This window comes from Ammospiza caudacuta, chromosome 3, assembly GCF_027887145.1.
Source record: "Ammospiza caudacuta isolate bAmmCau1 chromosome 3, bAmmCau1.pri, whole genome shotgun sequence".
In the NCBI taxonomy this organism is placed as follows: domain Eukaryota; kingdom Metazoa; phylum Chordata; class Aves; order Passeriformes; family Passerellidae; genus Ammospiza; species Ammospiza caudacuta.
The window spans coordinates 111,312,241-111,329,389 of NC_080595.1; the positions used below are offsets into that span (position 1 = coordinate 111,312,241).

The 17,149-nt window shown below is 37.4% G+C and overlaps 1 protein-coding gene across 1 annotated transcript in view; it reads right to left on the reverse strand.

The window, feature by feature from the left end:
* The window catches only part of PREP (prolyl endopeptidase), an 87,327-nt gene that overhangs the window by 36,556 nt on the left and 33,622 nt on the right, over positions 1–17,149 (reverse strand). The window contains exons 8-10 of the mRNA XM_058801218.1: positions 12,665–12,856; positions 3,927–4,124; positions 267–370 (exon numbers count right to left, since the gene is read on the reverse strand). Of these exons, the coding sequence (XP_058657201.1) occupies positions 267–370; positions 3,927–4,124; positions 12,665–12,856 (494 nt within the window). The remainder of the gene's footprint in view (positions 1–266; positions 371–3,926; positions 4,125–12,664; positions 12,857–17,149) is intronic.

Genomic DNA, 17,149 nt, shown 5'->3' on the forward strand with positions numbered 1-17,149 from the left:
CTTACACTGTTTTCCACTGAAATAATTTCTCTTACCTTTATAAACCTTAAATTTAGCTAATTCTTATATACCTTCATTATGTGTAATAGGCACCTCCAAAGGAGTCTCCATGCTACCATACTGAGATACTTGTATTGAATACAATAGTATTTCAATTCAAAACCAAAGCATAGTTCTAAAGCAAACCTCCTCACAACAGCTAAGTCCAGCTGTCTTGAGCTCTTGCATAGGTGATTAGAGCAAGACAGCAGGGTTCAGTTTATTACCTGAATTGTCTGGTAAACTGAAGGATCAAATCCTTTAACAGTTACTTCTCGGAAAACTCGTGGCTCCAGTTCCTCTTTGGTCAGATCACAGTGATATATAATACCTAAAATAAAGAATACAATGCAAGCTTGTCAGCTTAGTATACATCAATCATTAAAAAGATGCCAGTTTAGGCACTGTGATGGAGTCATGAATGGGAAAAGTAACTCAGCAAGGTGAAAATCAGTAGTTTTGGACACATTTTTTCATTTATTACACAATTTAACACTTACATATATGCATTTCATCTAGGGAGGTTGCAAAGGCTTTCTGTGCAGAAATAGTAATTCTCACCACTCACACAAAGCCAGGGGGGCTTAAGCAAAATAGGGGAAAAAACCATTCACATGAAGTTAGAAAGGACTTATTAAGAACAATAATGTTAGAAGAAAGAGATGTAAAGTCAAATTTAAACCACTCACTTTTACATCCACCAGACTGAGAATAAATGTATCAAGAATTTCACTCAGGTCAACAATTTTCTCCTTATGGTAAAATATTTGAAATTAAAATTCAAATGGCCCAGATAACAGAAAGAGCTAAACATCCACTTGAAATTGTGGCAGACAGGCACAGGTTACCTATGGAACTGAACAAAATCTGGTCTTGAGTAGCTTTTCTTACAACTTGATCCTGTAAGTTTGAAGACAACTTCACTTGAGTTGTATATATGATTTCCAAAGGATTGTGTCCATGAGAAAACTTATGTCTATAAATAGTAAAGAACTTCTAGGTTGCAGCAGAGGCCAAATCATAGGGAATGCAGTATCTAGACACTACACAGATGTGCAATTAACCAAGAATAATTTAAACTATAAAACATATTTCCTGTCATTCAACCCTCATAACATTTGAGTATGTGTCATACAACGTGACTATCATGTTTGCATCCTCATACTGGTTAACATACTAAAAAATCCTAATATTCATGCCTGTACTACAGATACATGTGATACATAAACTAACTTGAGTGTTAATTATTCTTTCTTCTTTACAACAAGCTGGTCGCTGCAAAATTTGGAACATATATGAGGGAAAAGAACAGCCAAAGGTATGGCAGTAAGCATTCTACTGGGATCCTCAATGTAATAAAGTTAACCAAGGTGGACAGGACTTGATTGAAATCCTGATGTATTCTGTGCATTATAGTGTGTGTGATACATTCAGGAAACAGAAGTAATTACTACAGAGGTTATAACTATGAAATTCAGACAGACTAAAGCATGAAATAATGAGACAACTTATCTGATACCAGGGAATTGCCTCTTTAAGTTAGTTTTATAGACTGGAAAATCAGGAAGATAGAGATTGGTAAACAAATGCAGATGTAAACAAACATTTCTAGCAATTGATAAAGCTTTTTTCCATAACAGTGAATTAACAGGGGACTAAAAGTAGAACTACCATAGTCTGCTGGGATTTTTTTTTTTATTTATCACAAAATGATTAGCAAGCCTAATCAAGTTGACAGGTCCAAATCAGCATTAAGGCAGCATTTCCCTTAAAGATCAGGATCCAGAAAATCATATGGAAGTTCAGTGTAAAGCTCTCCAGTCAGCAACAGCAGAGCAGCTGTTTGACACACAGGCAGCTGCCCAAGCTGGGCAATGTACTGGCAAACACTACACACAGAGCAGGCACAATTCCCACGTCTTAGCAAACCACATGATGAGGAATAAGCACAGTCACAGACTGCATTCCAGAGCAAATCAACCTTATGTTACACTAGCATGCAATTCAACCCCTGCTACTGCATCTCTTGTTCTGCTTTATTTTTAGTGTCACAGCAGTTAATATAAAAAAACATTGTAATATTTTTAACTGTTTTGCTGGGTACTAAATAAATGTAAAATGCCAGTGGTCACCGAAGCATCATACCAGAGTGGACAGCAGGGATAGCCATATTTTTCAGGGAATAACAGAAATTATTTTATGGTGTCAGCATATATGGGTTTAGAACTCCTTTACTCATTATTTCATATGTATGGTTATTATTACTTTTGTTGCTGGTATTAAACACGAGTATGTTAATTTGCTTCTCATTAGAAGAAAAAAAATAGTCCAACCTAATACAGGTGCAAATTATATTGATAGTAAAGTAGGAATATTTATGTTAACCAGGGATCAGCCCCATATCTTTTGTATGATTATTCCACTGATGAGGTGAACAGAGGCTGCACACAAACTAAAATAAACCTACCTAAAAATTACCTCTCTGATCTGCTTTTCTCATTCTTTCCTTATCCTCATACAGCCTACCCACATTTCTTACCTCCCCTTTTTCTTCCAGATTCCAGGTCACTCTGCCCCAGTTAACAGAGCAATGCCATAGTGAATTCTTTGTAGATGCTAAGGAAATCAATGAAAAGGAGAAAAATAACCTAAGCAACCAGCAGGCAGTGAGAGAAACTATTGCTGGCCAGCTGGAAAGCCTAAAGGCTAAAACAGGTCTGGGCTCTTCCCCTACACATTTTTAGCAGCTGCAGAGACTCTGTTGGATCAACTGAGATGAATGGGGCAGGCCTGTAAAACTGGCAACTTCTGGCCCACAGTGTGGGCAAGTCAAGCTGGACAAAGTTAGAGATAAACCACCAAGCTGGACGGACAAAGTTAGAGATAAATGCAAGAGTGTCCTCAAGCTACTCGCCAGCTCCAGTGGCTGCAACAATCTGAATGTTGTTTAAAAGAGGAACTGAAAATAGATAATATTTCTGTTTATGTAAACAGTAAGACAATAGGCAATTCATACGCTTCTTATCTGTTAAAATCAAAACATAATTTTGATAATTTGACATAATCCTTTCTAGCAAAACCAGCAAACATCTGAAGTATTTTACAGCCATTTTGCAATGTAGTGTTGCTGTGCTCTAACTGAAACAAGCAAAAACACAGGTCAGATGCTATAAGCACATTATTTATCCCTTTTTGATACAAAACCTTGGAAGGAGATAAAGATGCCGAAACTGATCTGCCCCTTCATATTTGAATCCTGTGTTGTATTAGGCATTGATTGTTTGGGCCATAAAGAAAGAAAAAAAAAAAAAGAGTGAACAGTAAATACATTTTCTTGTAATGTACTAGATTGACAATTGTCAAAACTCCCTTCCTATGCAAAATCCAAGAATATTTACTGTTTTGCCACACTTGTATTATGTAATGCTTTGGACAGCTCCAGCTTTGCAGGACTATACAAAGATGATTCCTACAGCAATCCAACAACACCAACAGCTGTAAGGACAGACAGCAAGGACGCTCAAATAAGGATCATAAAACTATCAGAGAGCAATTTCTGTGACTTTTATTAATGTTCTCTAAAATTGTGATTAAAAATCACATTAAACACATTAACAATTATCTTTTACTGAGGTTTTCACCTTCTGTCTTGCTGTATGAAGCAAGAACTGTGAGAATAATACAATTTTATCTCCAGTACAAGTCAGTCTTTAGTCTTAATGAAGGTTTCTCAAATACTAGCAGTCACATTATTTAGGCTTGATGGATCAAAGACTGATGCATTTTTATGTGCACAATCACTGCTAATATGGGTGAAAACTACAAAAACTGAAAAAGGCACTGTTCTCGGGAAAAGGAACAATAACATGAGACAAAACAAACCTTACCTGGAGATAAAAAGGAAGTAAACTGGTAGAATATTTCAGTGTCCTTCTTCTGGCCACTATATCCCACAATACTACCAACTTCTAGGGGAAAAGTCTTGAGATGAGCACCAGTGGCTAGGTCATGAAGCTGCAGGATATTCTTCACATCATGCAGGTAGCACAACACCAGGTAATTGGACCTCACACAAGCAACCCATTCTGCACAGCATGGAAAAGAAAAACAAAGCCACAGAAAATACAATTTAAAAAAGTAAGAAAGAAAACAATCAGACATATTCTGATCCTATGCATTTAGCATACCTAAATGCATGCAGCAAAATTTTTGACACACACTGCCTTTAACTTTTAAATCTTTGTAAATGAACCCAAAGTAAAGTATGACATTCTCTGGAAATGCATTAACCATGCTGCTTAAAGTTAATTTATGCAGACACAGGAATAAAGAATTGCTTAATCAATATGCTTATGCATTTAGGATATTTATAGATCAATCCTGCTCTTAAATATCACAGATTTCAATGCATAACCCAAGCAAAACATTTATATTTGCCAGCAATACTTATGGAAAGTAATGAAAATCAAAACAATCAATATGATTTGTACTCAAACTAAACTCATAAGGAAAAAAGACATGATCCTGTATTGCACATTTTGGTATAGAACCTAGATGTTACCACTTCTCTTGGTTCTAGTGCTGAAGTAATCAGGAGACTATTCTTGCAAGCAAGTCCCACTGGGTGTAAGAAAAGGGTTATTCTGGGGTGATATTCTCATCATGCCATTAAAAACGCCCATGTGCTTGTTCAAGATGCTAATGTTGCAAAACAGCATTCTTGAGACTGGAAGGTAAGAGGAGCAGGATGCAGCACAATGAACTGGATCCAGCAAAAGGATCCAGGAACAAATCCCTCTGCAGAGGTTCATTGCCTTCATATCTCTCCTGGCAGTCCTAGTTCCAGTCCCACTGTGTCTGTGCAGCTGAGCAGGAATGAGAGCTTCTGCTCTGCAGAACTTCTCCCACCCTGAGTTTGTTCCTTGGAATAACTACTAGACATATGTGAACCTTCATTTCATGGCATGCTAATTTTTCAATGGGACTTAAAAAATTTAAACCAATTAAAATAAAATATCTGGGCTGTCATTTCTAAAAATCTCTGTGGTTCTGCTGAGTATCCCACTTCAATCTCCATCTCTGTAGCCTGCAAAGTGTAGAAACTCTTTGGAGCTCCAGTTCACCCATGATATATAATGTGACATATTCTCTCCTGTCTCCTGTGTCATTGGCTTTAGATCTCTAGTGACAAGTCTATTTATTTACTCATACAGACAGGAGAAAGATTAAAACACCTTAATCTTGCTCAATATTTCTGTCATTTAAGAAATTATTTTGCAACAAAAGTATTTTAACTTCTCATTAATTCACAAATGAATACAAGCAAGGCAAAATACAAGCAAAGTTAAAAACCAAAGAAAGTATCTTGAAGGAGGTAATGTGGGACATTTTTATTTGTTTGTAAGACTAGATGAGCAGGTGATTCTTATTCTCTTCCAACTACATATACACAACTTCTACTCTGACAATGCAGACTGGAAATCTAAATCATGGACAAAATACCAGTGTTGGAAAATGGCTTTTTTTTATCTGCTAGAAGCAAAGAATTAGGAGAGGAACCAAATGAGCAAGAAATTTTAGGTAGGACAGACAGGGGTACACTGTAATGCCAAAGTAGCACTGTGAGATGGAGAGTTTAATGTGACAACATTGGAGAAAAAATATTAGAGCATAAGCATACAAAAATTGATGGAATTTCAGTTTTATGCCATTTTATGTTATTCACATCTTAACAGCTCTTTCTAGTTTCCTCCAAGTCCTATAAAACCAAATTGAATTCACAGAGTTGTAAAGAAGACAGTCTTATAAATGCAACTTTGCATATTCAGATTCCAGAATAAAAGTTCTGAGTTGTATGTTGTGCCCCTTCCATTAAGGGTAACAAGTTTTTGGACCTGAAGGTCAAAACTCGTTATTCTGAAAGCATCATATATGCCCTCATATAGAGTTTAGGTCTGTCATGATCCCCTAGAGCTCAAAGACTTTCAAATCCTTTTAGCTTTTTTCTGAAGGACCGCTGAATTATAATGCTTGTCTTTCTAGACATGTGAAATCATGTTTCATAAATACCTAAGTAAAGCTTTACTACTCCCCTCTTCCCCAACACCACCATTCATATTTTTTTACTCTCAAACTTTCCAACACCCTCATGAGCTTCTAGTCTAAATTTGGGAATTTTCTGACCAAAGCTCCAGAGAACACTAACTGAAATTTTAGCCATGACCTGAAATAATAAGGTACAGCATAACATAACACTGTAATAAGTGTAACTTATAACTCAGTAACACTGAGTAATAGATGTGTAATTTTAGTTCTAGGGTAGCTAAAATTTCTTAAGCGAGGCTGGAGAACATAATAAACATTACAAGTTGATAGTTCTATTCAATTACATATTTTGAAATAGAGAATCACTCTTGGCTGTATACACAAAGAGAATATGTAGCAATTTAAAATATTTTTAATGTTGTCACTGCACATTTTTATGAAATTCATACAAACTATGAATTTAAAAGTTAGCATCCCAACAGCAACACACCTTTTTTGCATGCAGAACTATTGTCTCTGCAATGAGTAGATCCCATGAACTCCACTGGTATTCTTTACACCATCTATAATTAAAATGTCCAGTTTAACTCTCAAAATTCTTTGGAAAAAAGTTTCACAAAATGGATTATAAACACTCTCAGATCAACTTCAAATGTATATAATATATAGATTTGCCTCAACAAAAAAATTAAGATATTTTTATTTTAAAATTACATTGTGGTGATGCTTTAATTCCTCACTAATTATTTGATTAAATGATTCAGTTTAATGGATTTTTTCTTTAAGAGCTGATGTTCATTATTATTTTGACTTATATATTTATGAAGAGGTAGTACTCGTTTTATTAGAAAGATTCAGTTGCTCAGGAGAAAGGCTGCTGGCTTATGTGGGGATTTCTGCTACTAAGGAATTTGCCTAGGAAGCAGCAATATCAACTCTCCATCACCTCTCTGGTTTACAAATTAGATGCTCTCAGGTGGAGATAACAGATGAGAAGCCAGTGCAAAATGTCTTTAAAACATTCCATGAAATTTAGGAACACACCTTCTGTGTACAGTACCTGCATTATAACTGGGTTTGGAGCATTGCTAACTGCCTCCAAAACTTACAGTAATGGCAGCTACAAAAAAACGCAAAAATCAAAATAGAGCAAAACATTGAAGCAGACTTGAAAGACCAGAAGTAAAAGAGGACACTAAGAACCAACACTTATATACACAGCAAGCTAAAAAATGCTGAATTATTAACAAGAGCTATTTTTGGACTGCAAGCTTTGAGTCTCTGTAATTCCCATGCTCAGCACTGAGAACCACAGGTACTGCTGGGGGTGTTGCATCAGCAGCCAACCTTTTGGTTTTCTCGTGCAGTGCAGGATGCACCCTGCATGCCTCTGAACTTCCTAGGAACTTTTAAGACTCTGTGATTTCAAATCTCCTGCCTAAGCGTGACACCATTGCTGTAGGCACCCTTTATAGACAAATGGAGAGAAGAAATAAGCACCTTTAGAGTGCAAGTGAACCATTTATTTTGGATGCCCCATTCTGGGATACTGTGAATTGCTTGCTGAGCACTTTTATATACACAAGTGATGGTTTTTGAAAAGCTAACTATCCAAAATCTCTCCAATGTATAGGTGTACAGGTATTGTTTTCAGTTAACACCAATGAACAGAGCAGTTACTCTCTGGGATATACCCAAATTTATCAACCTACCTACTTCCAACATCCATCAGGCACAGGATTTATATTAATACACAATAAACACTAAGAGGTTGCCTTCTCCAACCTGAGCATCTTGCTTCAGCCATCAGAGAGAGATGAACACACTTGGAGGCACCTAAGTAGTGAAAGCAGCTGTGAAGAGTTATCCTTGGTACTGGCCAGTTCTCTCTGAAGAGTACAGTGACCATTTTGGTGATGACAATAGGTTACACACAATTCTTCAACAGCTAAATTTGGGCTAGAGGAGACACAATTCTTAACAAGGCCTAGAAAACTGAGCTCAACTGCGTTGAGAACTTCTACTTCAACCTTCCAGTAATTCATATACTGCTACTTTCCAAAAACTCTTTTTATAATTTTGACAGCTGTCACTAATCACAAAGTCACTAACTGCAATGCTGCTATGAACAATTTTTTGAAACAGTTTCAGTGAAAAAAGGAGTTGAATCTTCACACTAAACATCTGCGCCACTAACCTTAATGACTTAAAACAGTTTTGACCTTTCCTTTCTGCAGCACTACTACAGCATGTTAAGTGTCTGAATGTACAAACATGCTTTGACAGATGCAGGCTGAAATGCTGATGGAGAACACACCATGCTAGAGGAGCCAAGCAGCTCCAGAGCTTCAGCAGGAATTGCTGAGTTACTCAATCTAATGCGCTTATGCATCCACTCAACACATGTATTGCTGAGTGAGAATAATTAATGCATTTCAATGGATGCCAAAGCTGTAGCTGCAAGACAGACCTGGAAGGTCATGGTGGTTTTTTTGGTCATCACAGACAGTGAGAATAAACTTCAATGTCTCTGCAGATTAACAGGTACCAATGCTGATCTCAACTAGAATGACCTGTAACCATTACTCAAGGCTACTTACAAGTAAATTTGCAGGTAAAGCATGAGCAATTCACAAAATAAAACATGAATAATTCTGAAATGTGTGAGTAAATGTTGACAAGCCCTCGCAATAAAAAGCATGTATCTTCTCACTGAGACCCTCAGTGGCAGCCTGCCATGTTAAAGTTAATGGGAAAGCTTCAACCAATTTCAACAAGTCAAGGATTTGGTGCTCCTTCCAGACTTTCCCTCCTGGCTTCACTATGGTGCTAAAACACAAATTTCAGCTGCAGTAACTCCTCTCCCCATCTCCCACACATTTATGAATTAGTTAGCAGGTTAAAAGTATAAAGAAAAATACTATTTTCCACTTGGGAATTGTAGCTGAGGGAAGGGAAGCATTTCACATGCACTGAGGTGTGTAGATGTGTACAAGGTACAGGGAGCACTTCAAGCTTTGCCTCTGCTTGTTAAATGGCCAACTGAGATTCAAGGAACTGTTGAAGATCCTCTCCTCATGTACAACACATTCAGGAATTTGTCTTATTCCTCAGCTCTCCTTACACAGGAGATCTATTTTGCTTTTCATTGCTACAAGGAAAGGGCTGGATACTGCTGCTCTCCAGCTGCCCTGCTCTACCAGCACTGAGCACCCTGGGTGCAATGGGGGGTGTAACAGTTCTCAAAATAAATCATTTAACCTTCTAAACCCAGCAGGTCTATCCTGTGCCTTAGAACTAGGGCTGCAGGTCTGTTATGGTCAGTCTGCATTTAGAGTGTCATAGCTGCCTTTCAATTCAGCACACTTCCTGCAGCTATGTGGTCATTTAAAGCACAAGTTCCATGTCAGATGTGAATCTCTCCTGTGGTTTGATTTCAGACTCCCTGAAAATTAAAACTAGCACTTTATAAACAAACTCCAAAGGGAAGGAAATTAGCCTCATCACACTACAATATGCTCTGAGGTGCCCTCTTCAATTTCCTTTTAAAATAGCTGTCATTTATTTCTTCCCCTCAGCTCACAGAGTAGAAATCTAAATTTACCTCATCCCTGTGTAAAATCCCTGCTGACAGTTGTAAAATGAAGTGTGTGTACAACTTCACTGCAGCAATATGCTTGATTTTCCCCCTTATTTCCCAAATTATCTCACTTATAAACAGTTCTTGAAAAGGAAAGGGTCAAAGCCAATAGAAAAGTCTATCTTAAAGAATATGTTGAAGAAACCAAATGACATTCACACCATGATGTAGGCATGTGTGTTTATTTCTTGGTTAGATTGTATTAGCTGTAGCATCTTTCTAAGATCTGTACTAATGTGGAACATCTCTTTATGCCAGTGATGGACACTGGAAGAGATTCTTAATTCTCAATCATGAATTTATTATTTGTAAATAAATCTATTTCTGTAACTGCAGTTTTTATGAACTTGAATCTAAGTTAAGATGCAGAAATGAACAGCCTATGTCTTCCAGGTAGGTCATACCAGAGTAGGATCCATACATCCCAATAAAACAGATTTGTGACCTAGGGTATCACTAATTATAATGCTTGTGAAGAAATACTAATACAGCTAAATTACATCTTGTTAAAATCACTCCCACACATAAGTAAAAAGCAGTAACACCCATTTACCCTCTGAATCACTGCTGTCTTAGCTTTTGCAGAAGGAGCTTCATTACACTGTCATCTCTTTATCACCCAAATCAAATTCACTTGACTCCAAGGTTTTCAAGAACGAATTATTAACTGTCATTGCTGTAATTATGTCTTCCTTAACAAAACTTGTAATGATTAAAAGAGCCTGACATGGAGACTGGCTTGCTTGCTGGCTACATCAAGTGAAGGAGTGAAGTTTTTTATTTATTCAGGACTACAACTTCCTGAACATGATAGAACTCCCATACCTTGATGCTACGATACAACATTAATCTGCAAGTGTCTGTTACAAAGAAGCAACTGAAGAATTTAAATTTACTTTTCTGTAAGATCTACTATAGATTTATTAAGATCTACTTAAAACTCATCTTTTTATGGAGACTCTTGCATTTGTTGGTTCAATCCAATTTCTTTACATACAACTCCAAAAAACTATAGAGAGAAGTAGACATATGATTGCTTGTTCTGGCTTCACATTCAAGTACAGTAAAAGATTAATGACACACAACATATTCCTGCAAGTCATCCTGATGGTTTTGCATGACAGATTATGTTTGCTTTCAACTGTTTAAGAGCTGAATGCCTGTTGGGTTTACAGTCTAAAGGCCAGTGTCCTCAGCAAACCCATTCCTCTGAGCTTTCAGCTTTTTTAGGGCAGTTCTTGTTAAGTGTGTTCTGTCAAGGCTGTCATGTTAAAGCCATTAAATGAATGCTGCATGCATTAATTTTTTTTGTTGTTTGTGCATGAACATGAACTCATCACGACTTTGCCTTCAGAACAAAACCAAAATGGAGTTGAGCTAAATACCACCGTGCAGGAAAGAGCAGATCTGGCACTTATCTTACTGGGAAGGAATAGATAATCAGTGCTTACAGAGCCACTGGTCAAAGCTCCTTTGGCTGCCTAGATTACTCTCCATGTAAATCCACACATGGCAACCACATTTCATGTCAGCCCCAGGTTCCTATCCCATTCTGTTTATACATTCACCATATAAATTCTTCAGTTTGGTCCCACTTTATAAACTGCCATCCCTCATAACTTAAGCATAGCTTAACACACTGCCAGTGAATTTGCACATGACCAAAATTAAGACTTGGAAGCAATTTTCACTTACATCTATTACTACTTCTCTGCTTAGGACTTGAAACATACTTCATTTAAGATGTAGGTTGCTCCTGATTCAAATAGCTCCCAATCTTAAGAAAAGATGTGTGCCTCACCAAACTCTAATTTGCTACATTTCCATTCACTAAAATTCTCTCAATATTCTAGACCCCAGTCTTTTGCAAAATCACTACAATTCTGGATGTGTTTAGAATAAACAATTATGTCACACTGGGGACATCTAGTCTGGGGCAGAAATCACACAGGACATATTGAGAACTGCAGACAGAAATAAAGATTTTTTTTAAGTGACAAAAGCCTTAAGATGACTTTGAAATGTAGTAAAATAGGTGTGTCTTAGTGAGGAAAGACAGAAGGTACACTATATGTACATATGAAATCAGATACACAAAGAGAATTCTACTCATTTTACAAAGCAGCTCTTCACTGGAAAAGCAGCAAACATGAAGGAATTTGTACAAAAATTGATTAATAAAAAATTCAGAGTATTTTTGAATAACTAATTATGCTAGTCAGATAAATCATAATTATACCTTGTACTGTATGGAGAGCAAATTACATAAATGTACACGAGGTATCTGTCAAAAAACAGCTCAAAGGTGGTTCCTCTGCATTATCTGAAACTAATTCTAAGCTTTCACAGAACTTTCTGCAAAATTATAGGATTAAAAAATAAACCTTTATTTTGATTATATCAAAACCAAACATTTATGTTTTGAACTTACTTCTATACTTTAAGAATTCCATGCTCTTACACTTTCCTGTGGCTTTTTTTTCAAGTATTGTTTACTCCTCTTATTCCAGGAACAAAAGAAATCCTGTCTCAAATTCTGACCAATTCTGTTCAAAGCATGCTGCAGTACGGCCAGATTTGCTCTTTCCCTTCTTTCTGCTTATAAAGTCCCTCTTGATGTAATCATTGAGTGTCTAGTAAACATTTATTTCACTGACATGAAGCAGGAAAATACTTTCCCCTCATTTCCCATGAACACCAAATTAAAACAAGGACAGATGAAGCAACTTCACTAGGGCCACACAGGACGTTGGAGAGAGAGAGAAAGAGATGTTCTGAATCACTTGTATCTCAGCAAGTCTTTTAAACTGCAAATCCTAACCAAAGCTTAAACACAGGAAAAAAGCAAGAAGGTCTGTAAAAGATCATTCAACAGACTAATTACTGAATTAATTTGGAAAAAGCAGAACCTAATATCTTTAACTTGACACGAACTCTTACCTAGAACATCTTTTTCATGTTCAGGGACGAGAACTTTCCATTTGGATTCCTCTGGATCGTTGAAGTCAATGTTGATTAACCGATAATTTGGAGAGTGGCGGTTTGTCTTGAAAGTGAACACTGTTCCTTCATTGGTGACATACTCGTACTCAGCCTCAAAGTTATCTATCAGCTTCACCCACTGAAGAATTCCTGTAAGATCAAACACAGAATGTCAGTTCCTCAAACAAAGGAAAGGCCAGAATGTGTACCAGGTATTAAGAACCTCCAAAGACTGCTCCAGATCAACAGGCTGGAAAAATGGTAGTGGAAAAATGACAGTTCACAGACACGTTAAGATGACTGGTTTGGAGGAATTTCTAGCAAAATGCTGACAGAATATGGCTTGTGTTTCACCAGCTTTCCTAAGGGGCTTCTGGAGAGCTCAGATGTTTGCCACAGCAATGCTCCTACCACAGTGGCTGCTGTGAAGCCAATGCCACAGAGCACATCAGGTTCAAGGACCTTCCACAGACTCAGAATGAAGGGCTGCAGCTGAGCTGAAAGACTGCACTAAGCTTTCAAGTGCAATTTTATTTTTAACAGTTTTTCTAAAATAACTATTTAATTATAAAGAAATGTTTGGGGATTTCAGTTCCTGCAAAAAAATTTACTTTTAATGGAAAGTTTTCCATTCTCCTTAAAAGCCCGGAACGTCCCACAGAATAGAAACGATGCTATTGGAATGAGTACAATAAACTTCAACATGAGGAATTTCTCTTTCAACTCAGAAACAACATTCCTGAAATGCTGTTCTGCAGAAATTTGTCACCATCAAAGGACAATTACATTTAGGAAAAACATCTGGGCTTCTGAAGAAAGAAACTGCATTTTGCCTATCAATCTCTTAGAATATCACACTCACTAAAAGAAACCGACTTCTCCAAAAATGAATTGCCTCAGTTTCAGACTGTGGTACAGAGTGGGTAGAATTGACTCAACCTGAAGATGGGATTTTAAGACTCCACTGCTTTTTATTCACATTTTCCTGTTTTGCAATAGGTTGAGAGTGAGAGTCTAGTAGAAAGAAAAAGCAGCAAGGCTAAATAAGATATGTGATATATTTGTTACATATACAACCCAGCCTATCATCCAAACTTACTATTGCAAGCATCATACATTAGCTATGCTGAAAAATCAGAATCCTTATTGACATGTGAAACTAAAGCTCTTATATCTTCAAATAACTTTTAGTGCACTGTCTGCTCCTTTCCTAAAACTACAGGTTGGGTCTTTGCTTTTAAGTATAAACAAACTGTTCATAAATCTGTTTGTGAAACTCTATAATGCAATGTTTGTATCAATAAAAAAAGCATTTCAACTTATTTTATAATATTAAAAAACTGAGCAAGTAGATCATAGCCAAGCTGTAATTACTGTAAATTTTAAAAAAAGAAAAGAATAATTGAGGAAGCAGTGAGATGACTAAGGTCATTTTAAACCCATTAGATGTAATAACAGAGTACAGTCAGGCCTGGTACATTCATAAAGTTTGTATCTCTTAATTGCCATTTTGGTTTAAAGAAAACTTCTCTGTCTTTTCATGCAAAGCGATTGAATTCCAGTATGAACTTTCCACACAATCCAGTCAATTTAGTATCCTCAGTGAATACACTGCCCCTTAAATTTGATTTTTATTGAGAGACAAAGTTTAGGCCTTCTCAAGAGATTTCATGCTGAAGAAAAATCCTGCTAAGTCACTGCAGTTGCTGTGAGTTCCACAGAGAAAACCTGCTTTGATGTCCAGGAAAAACAAAGCAAATCCATCCTAATAAACACCACAAAACCATTTCAAGATCCCAAGTCACATTGCATTTCAGTAAATAAAAACTTTAACTGCAGAGTAACACCATAACAATACTGGTATCTGACAGAATGAAACCATCATACTGAAGTACCAGACTTCATAAAAAGAAATTGCCAGGCTGTTGAAAAAACACACTTTTTTAATGGCAAATGTGCACAATAGTTGTAGTCTCCATGAGTGCAACATAACTTGGATTCCATGAAGAAAAAGGACAATAATGTGACACTAGGGAGTTACATTGCTTCCTTGCAACTCATTCATCCACTCCCAAATGAGCAGATAGTAAATAAGTGAGAGGGTTGATGTTCTGCAGGGGCACACTTAGTTGTTATTATACAAAAACAAGAGCATCCATCTTATTAAAGTGGCTTTTATGTAGTCCTTAGAAGACAAATATTGCAGCTGAATTACCTCTTAACCACTATCTTACTGAAGTGGTTAAATACACCAACATCTAATCCAGGATCAGAGGCATCTAGAGGCAGTCTTTACATCAGACACATCACTGCTGAACAGGGTTTGTGCTGCAGTTCTCCAGTGAGAGGAACAAATCCTTTGCAATGACACAGGTATCAGCCAAAGGAGGATGCTTCTTTATGCTTGGTTGCAGGTGACCTAGTTGTGGCTGTGACTGAAAGGGATATTCTAGCATTGCTTCAGATCCTCCTGCTTAGCCTTCTCCTTTGGGCTAGAAATAACCTGATGACAAACCCAGGCAGTTCACTGGGTACTAATATGGCTGAAAAGTGATGGGGACAGACATCATTTCTCCCCAGGTCATGCCAGTGGCAACACAAGGAAGGGACAGGCCCATACAGCTCACTAGAATGGCACTGCCCCCATGTCAAGCACTCTGGCCTTGCCCTTTAGTAACAAAAGAACAGTATGTCTGTAAGCTATGACTTTACTTGAAGAACAAGGTGAAGGACAGACATTCAGTCCATTCTTCACAAAAAGGAGAGAAAAAGAGTTGAGGAACTGGATTTTGATAAGGCATTCACAAGTTTAACCAGAAGCCCTCTGAGAACATGTGCCTTTGAGAAGAATCACTGAGAGTTGGCATTTGGATAGTCTAAGGCTACTCTTAACACCTGAAATGCTGAAGACTTCAGTTTAATCCACATAAGCACACAATGAGACAGATTTATTACATACAGAAAAGCATGACAGTTTCTGTACTGCTGCTATACCCTAATCCTTTCCCCTGCCAGTCCTTCTATGAAAATACATTGCTGAAAAGATACAGATGGTTTTGCCTATAGGTTTTATACCTATCAGTAATTCATCATCACATAACTGCATTACAATAGGAACTGCAGGTAGAATTAAGTGGACAATAAAGCCATGCCACACAACAGAAAATCATAATCCTACAGAGCTAGGCTTCTGCAAAAAACAAAAGCAACATTCAGTGTTACAGACAGAATTTTTAAACTAAGTTCCTGGATCCATGGAAGATCAAAAGATAAATTTTTTCAGTAAGCATCACAGAATAAGCCCTGAGTCTCGTACTGGCCCCTGAACATAGTAAAATATTGCATGGTCTGCTGAGAGCTCTGGGTGATGAACCAGGTCTGTGAATGACAACAACCACAGAAGAAGCTAATTTGAACAAATTGGTAAGAGCGTGAATTGTCACAAGGTCTTGTTACCAACCCTCTTTATACAGAAAGGACAGAGTAGCTGAGAGTCACTGTCAATCACTTCTCTTGATACATCCATATTTCATTTTTCATGGAAAGGCCAAACAATTACTTAATGGCAAATAACCTCTTGCCTGTGCCTACTGGAGGACAGGGTTTAATGTTAGGGTTATCTGACACTGGGGAAGAAAGTTTACAAAAGGCAAACACTTGCATTTGGCTTTTTTCATGTGCTCTAACAGTCAAAATTATCAGGTGAACATATAAATGCTCACCTCCATAAATTCCATTGTGTCTTGTCATTTCTTGCAAGACAACTTTTCTACAAATGGGGCAGTGTTGAGAAACCTCAGGAAGTGAACCAGGAGGCTTGGCTCATAACAGGACAGGTTTTCTAACCCAAAGAATGATGCCACATTTTATTACAGCACACACATTAAATAAATAGATTTCTACCTACAGAAAGATCATGATTTTTTAACTCCCAGATTTTCATAGAATCACAAAATTATTTGGGTTGGAAGGGATCTTAAAAGCCACCTGGTTCCAGCCACCCTGCCATGGGGATGGGGTCATATTCCACTAGATCAGGTGCTTAAAGCCCCGTCCAACCCAGATTTGAGTATCTCCAGGGATGGGGCATCCACCTCTCTAGGCAGCCTTTTACAGTGTTTCACAGTACTAATCCACAGTAGTGGATTACTTCTTTTACATTCAATAGAAGACAGATAATCTCAGGGTGTACAACATACATCAGATTGGAACAGACTATTTCAGGGCCCCTGTGGCATGTTCATTACATATTCTGAGAATTGAATGGCAGAGTCCTTCACTCAGACATCAAAATGCAATTTCTTCTTGAATCATGCAATACTCAGCTTGCTCCCAAGCCCCTGCTCTGAGCGAGGCAGCTAGAGAAAAGAACTCAGGGGCTTTTCCCTCTTTTTTCTTCAAAGACACAAATATTTAATTGTCTCACTCTGATCTCCAAAGGCC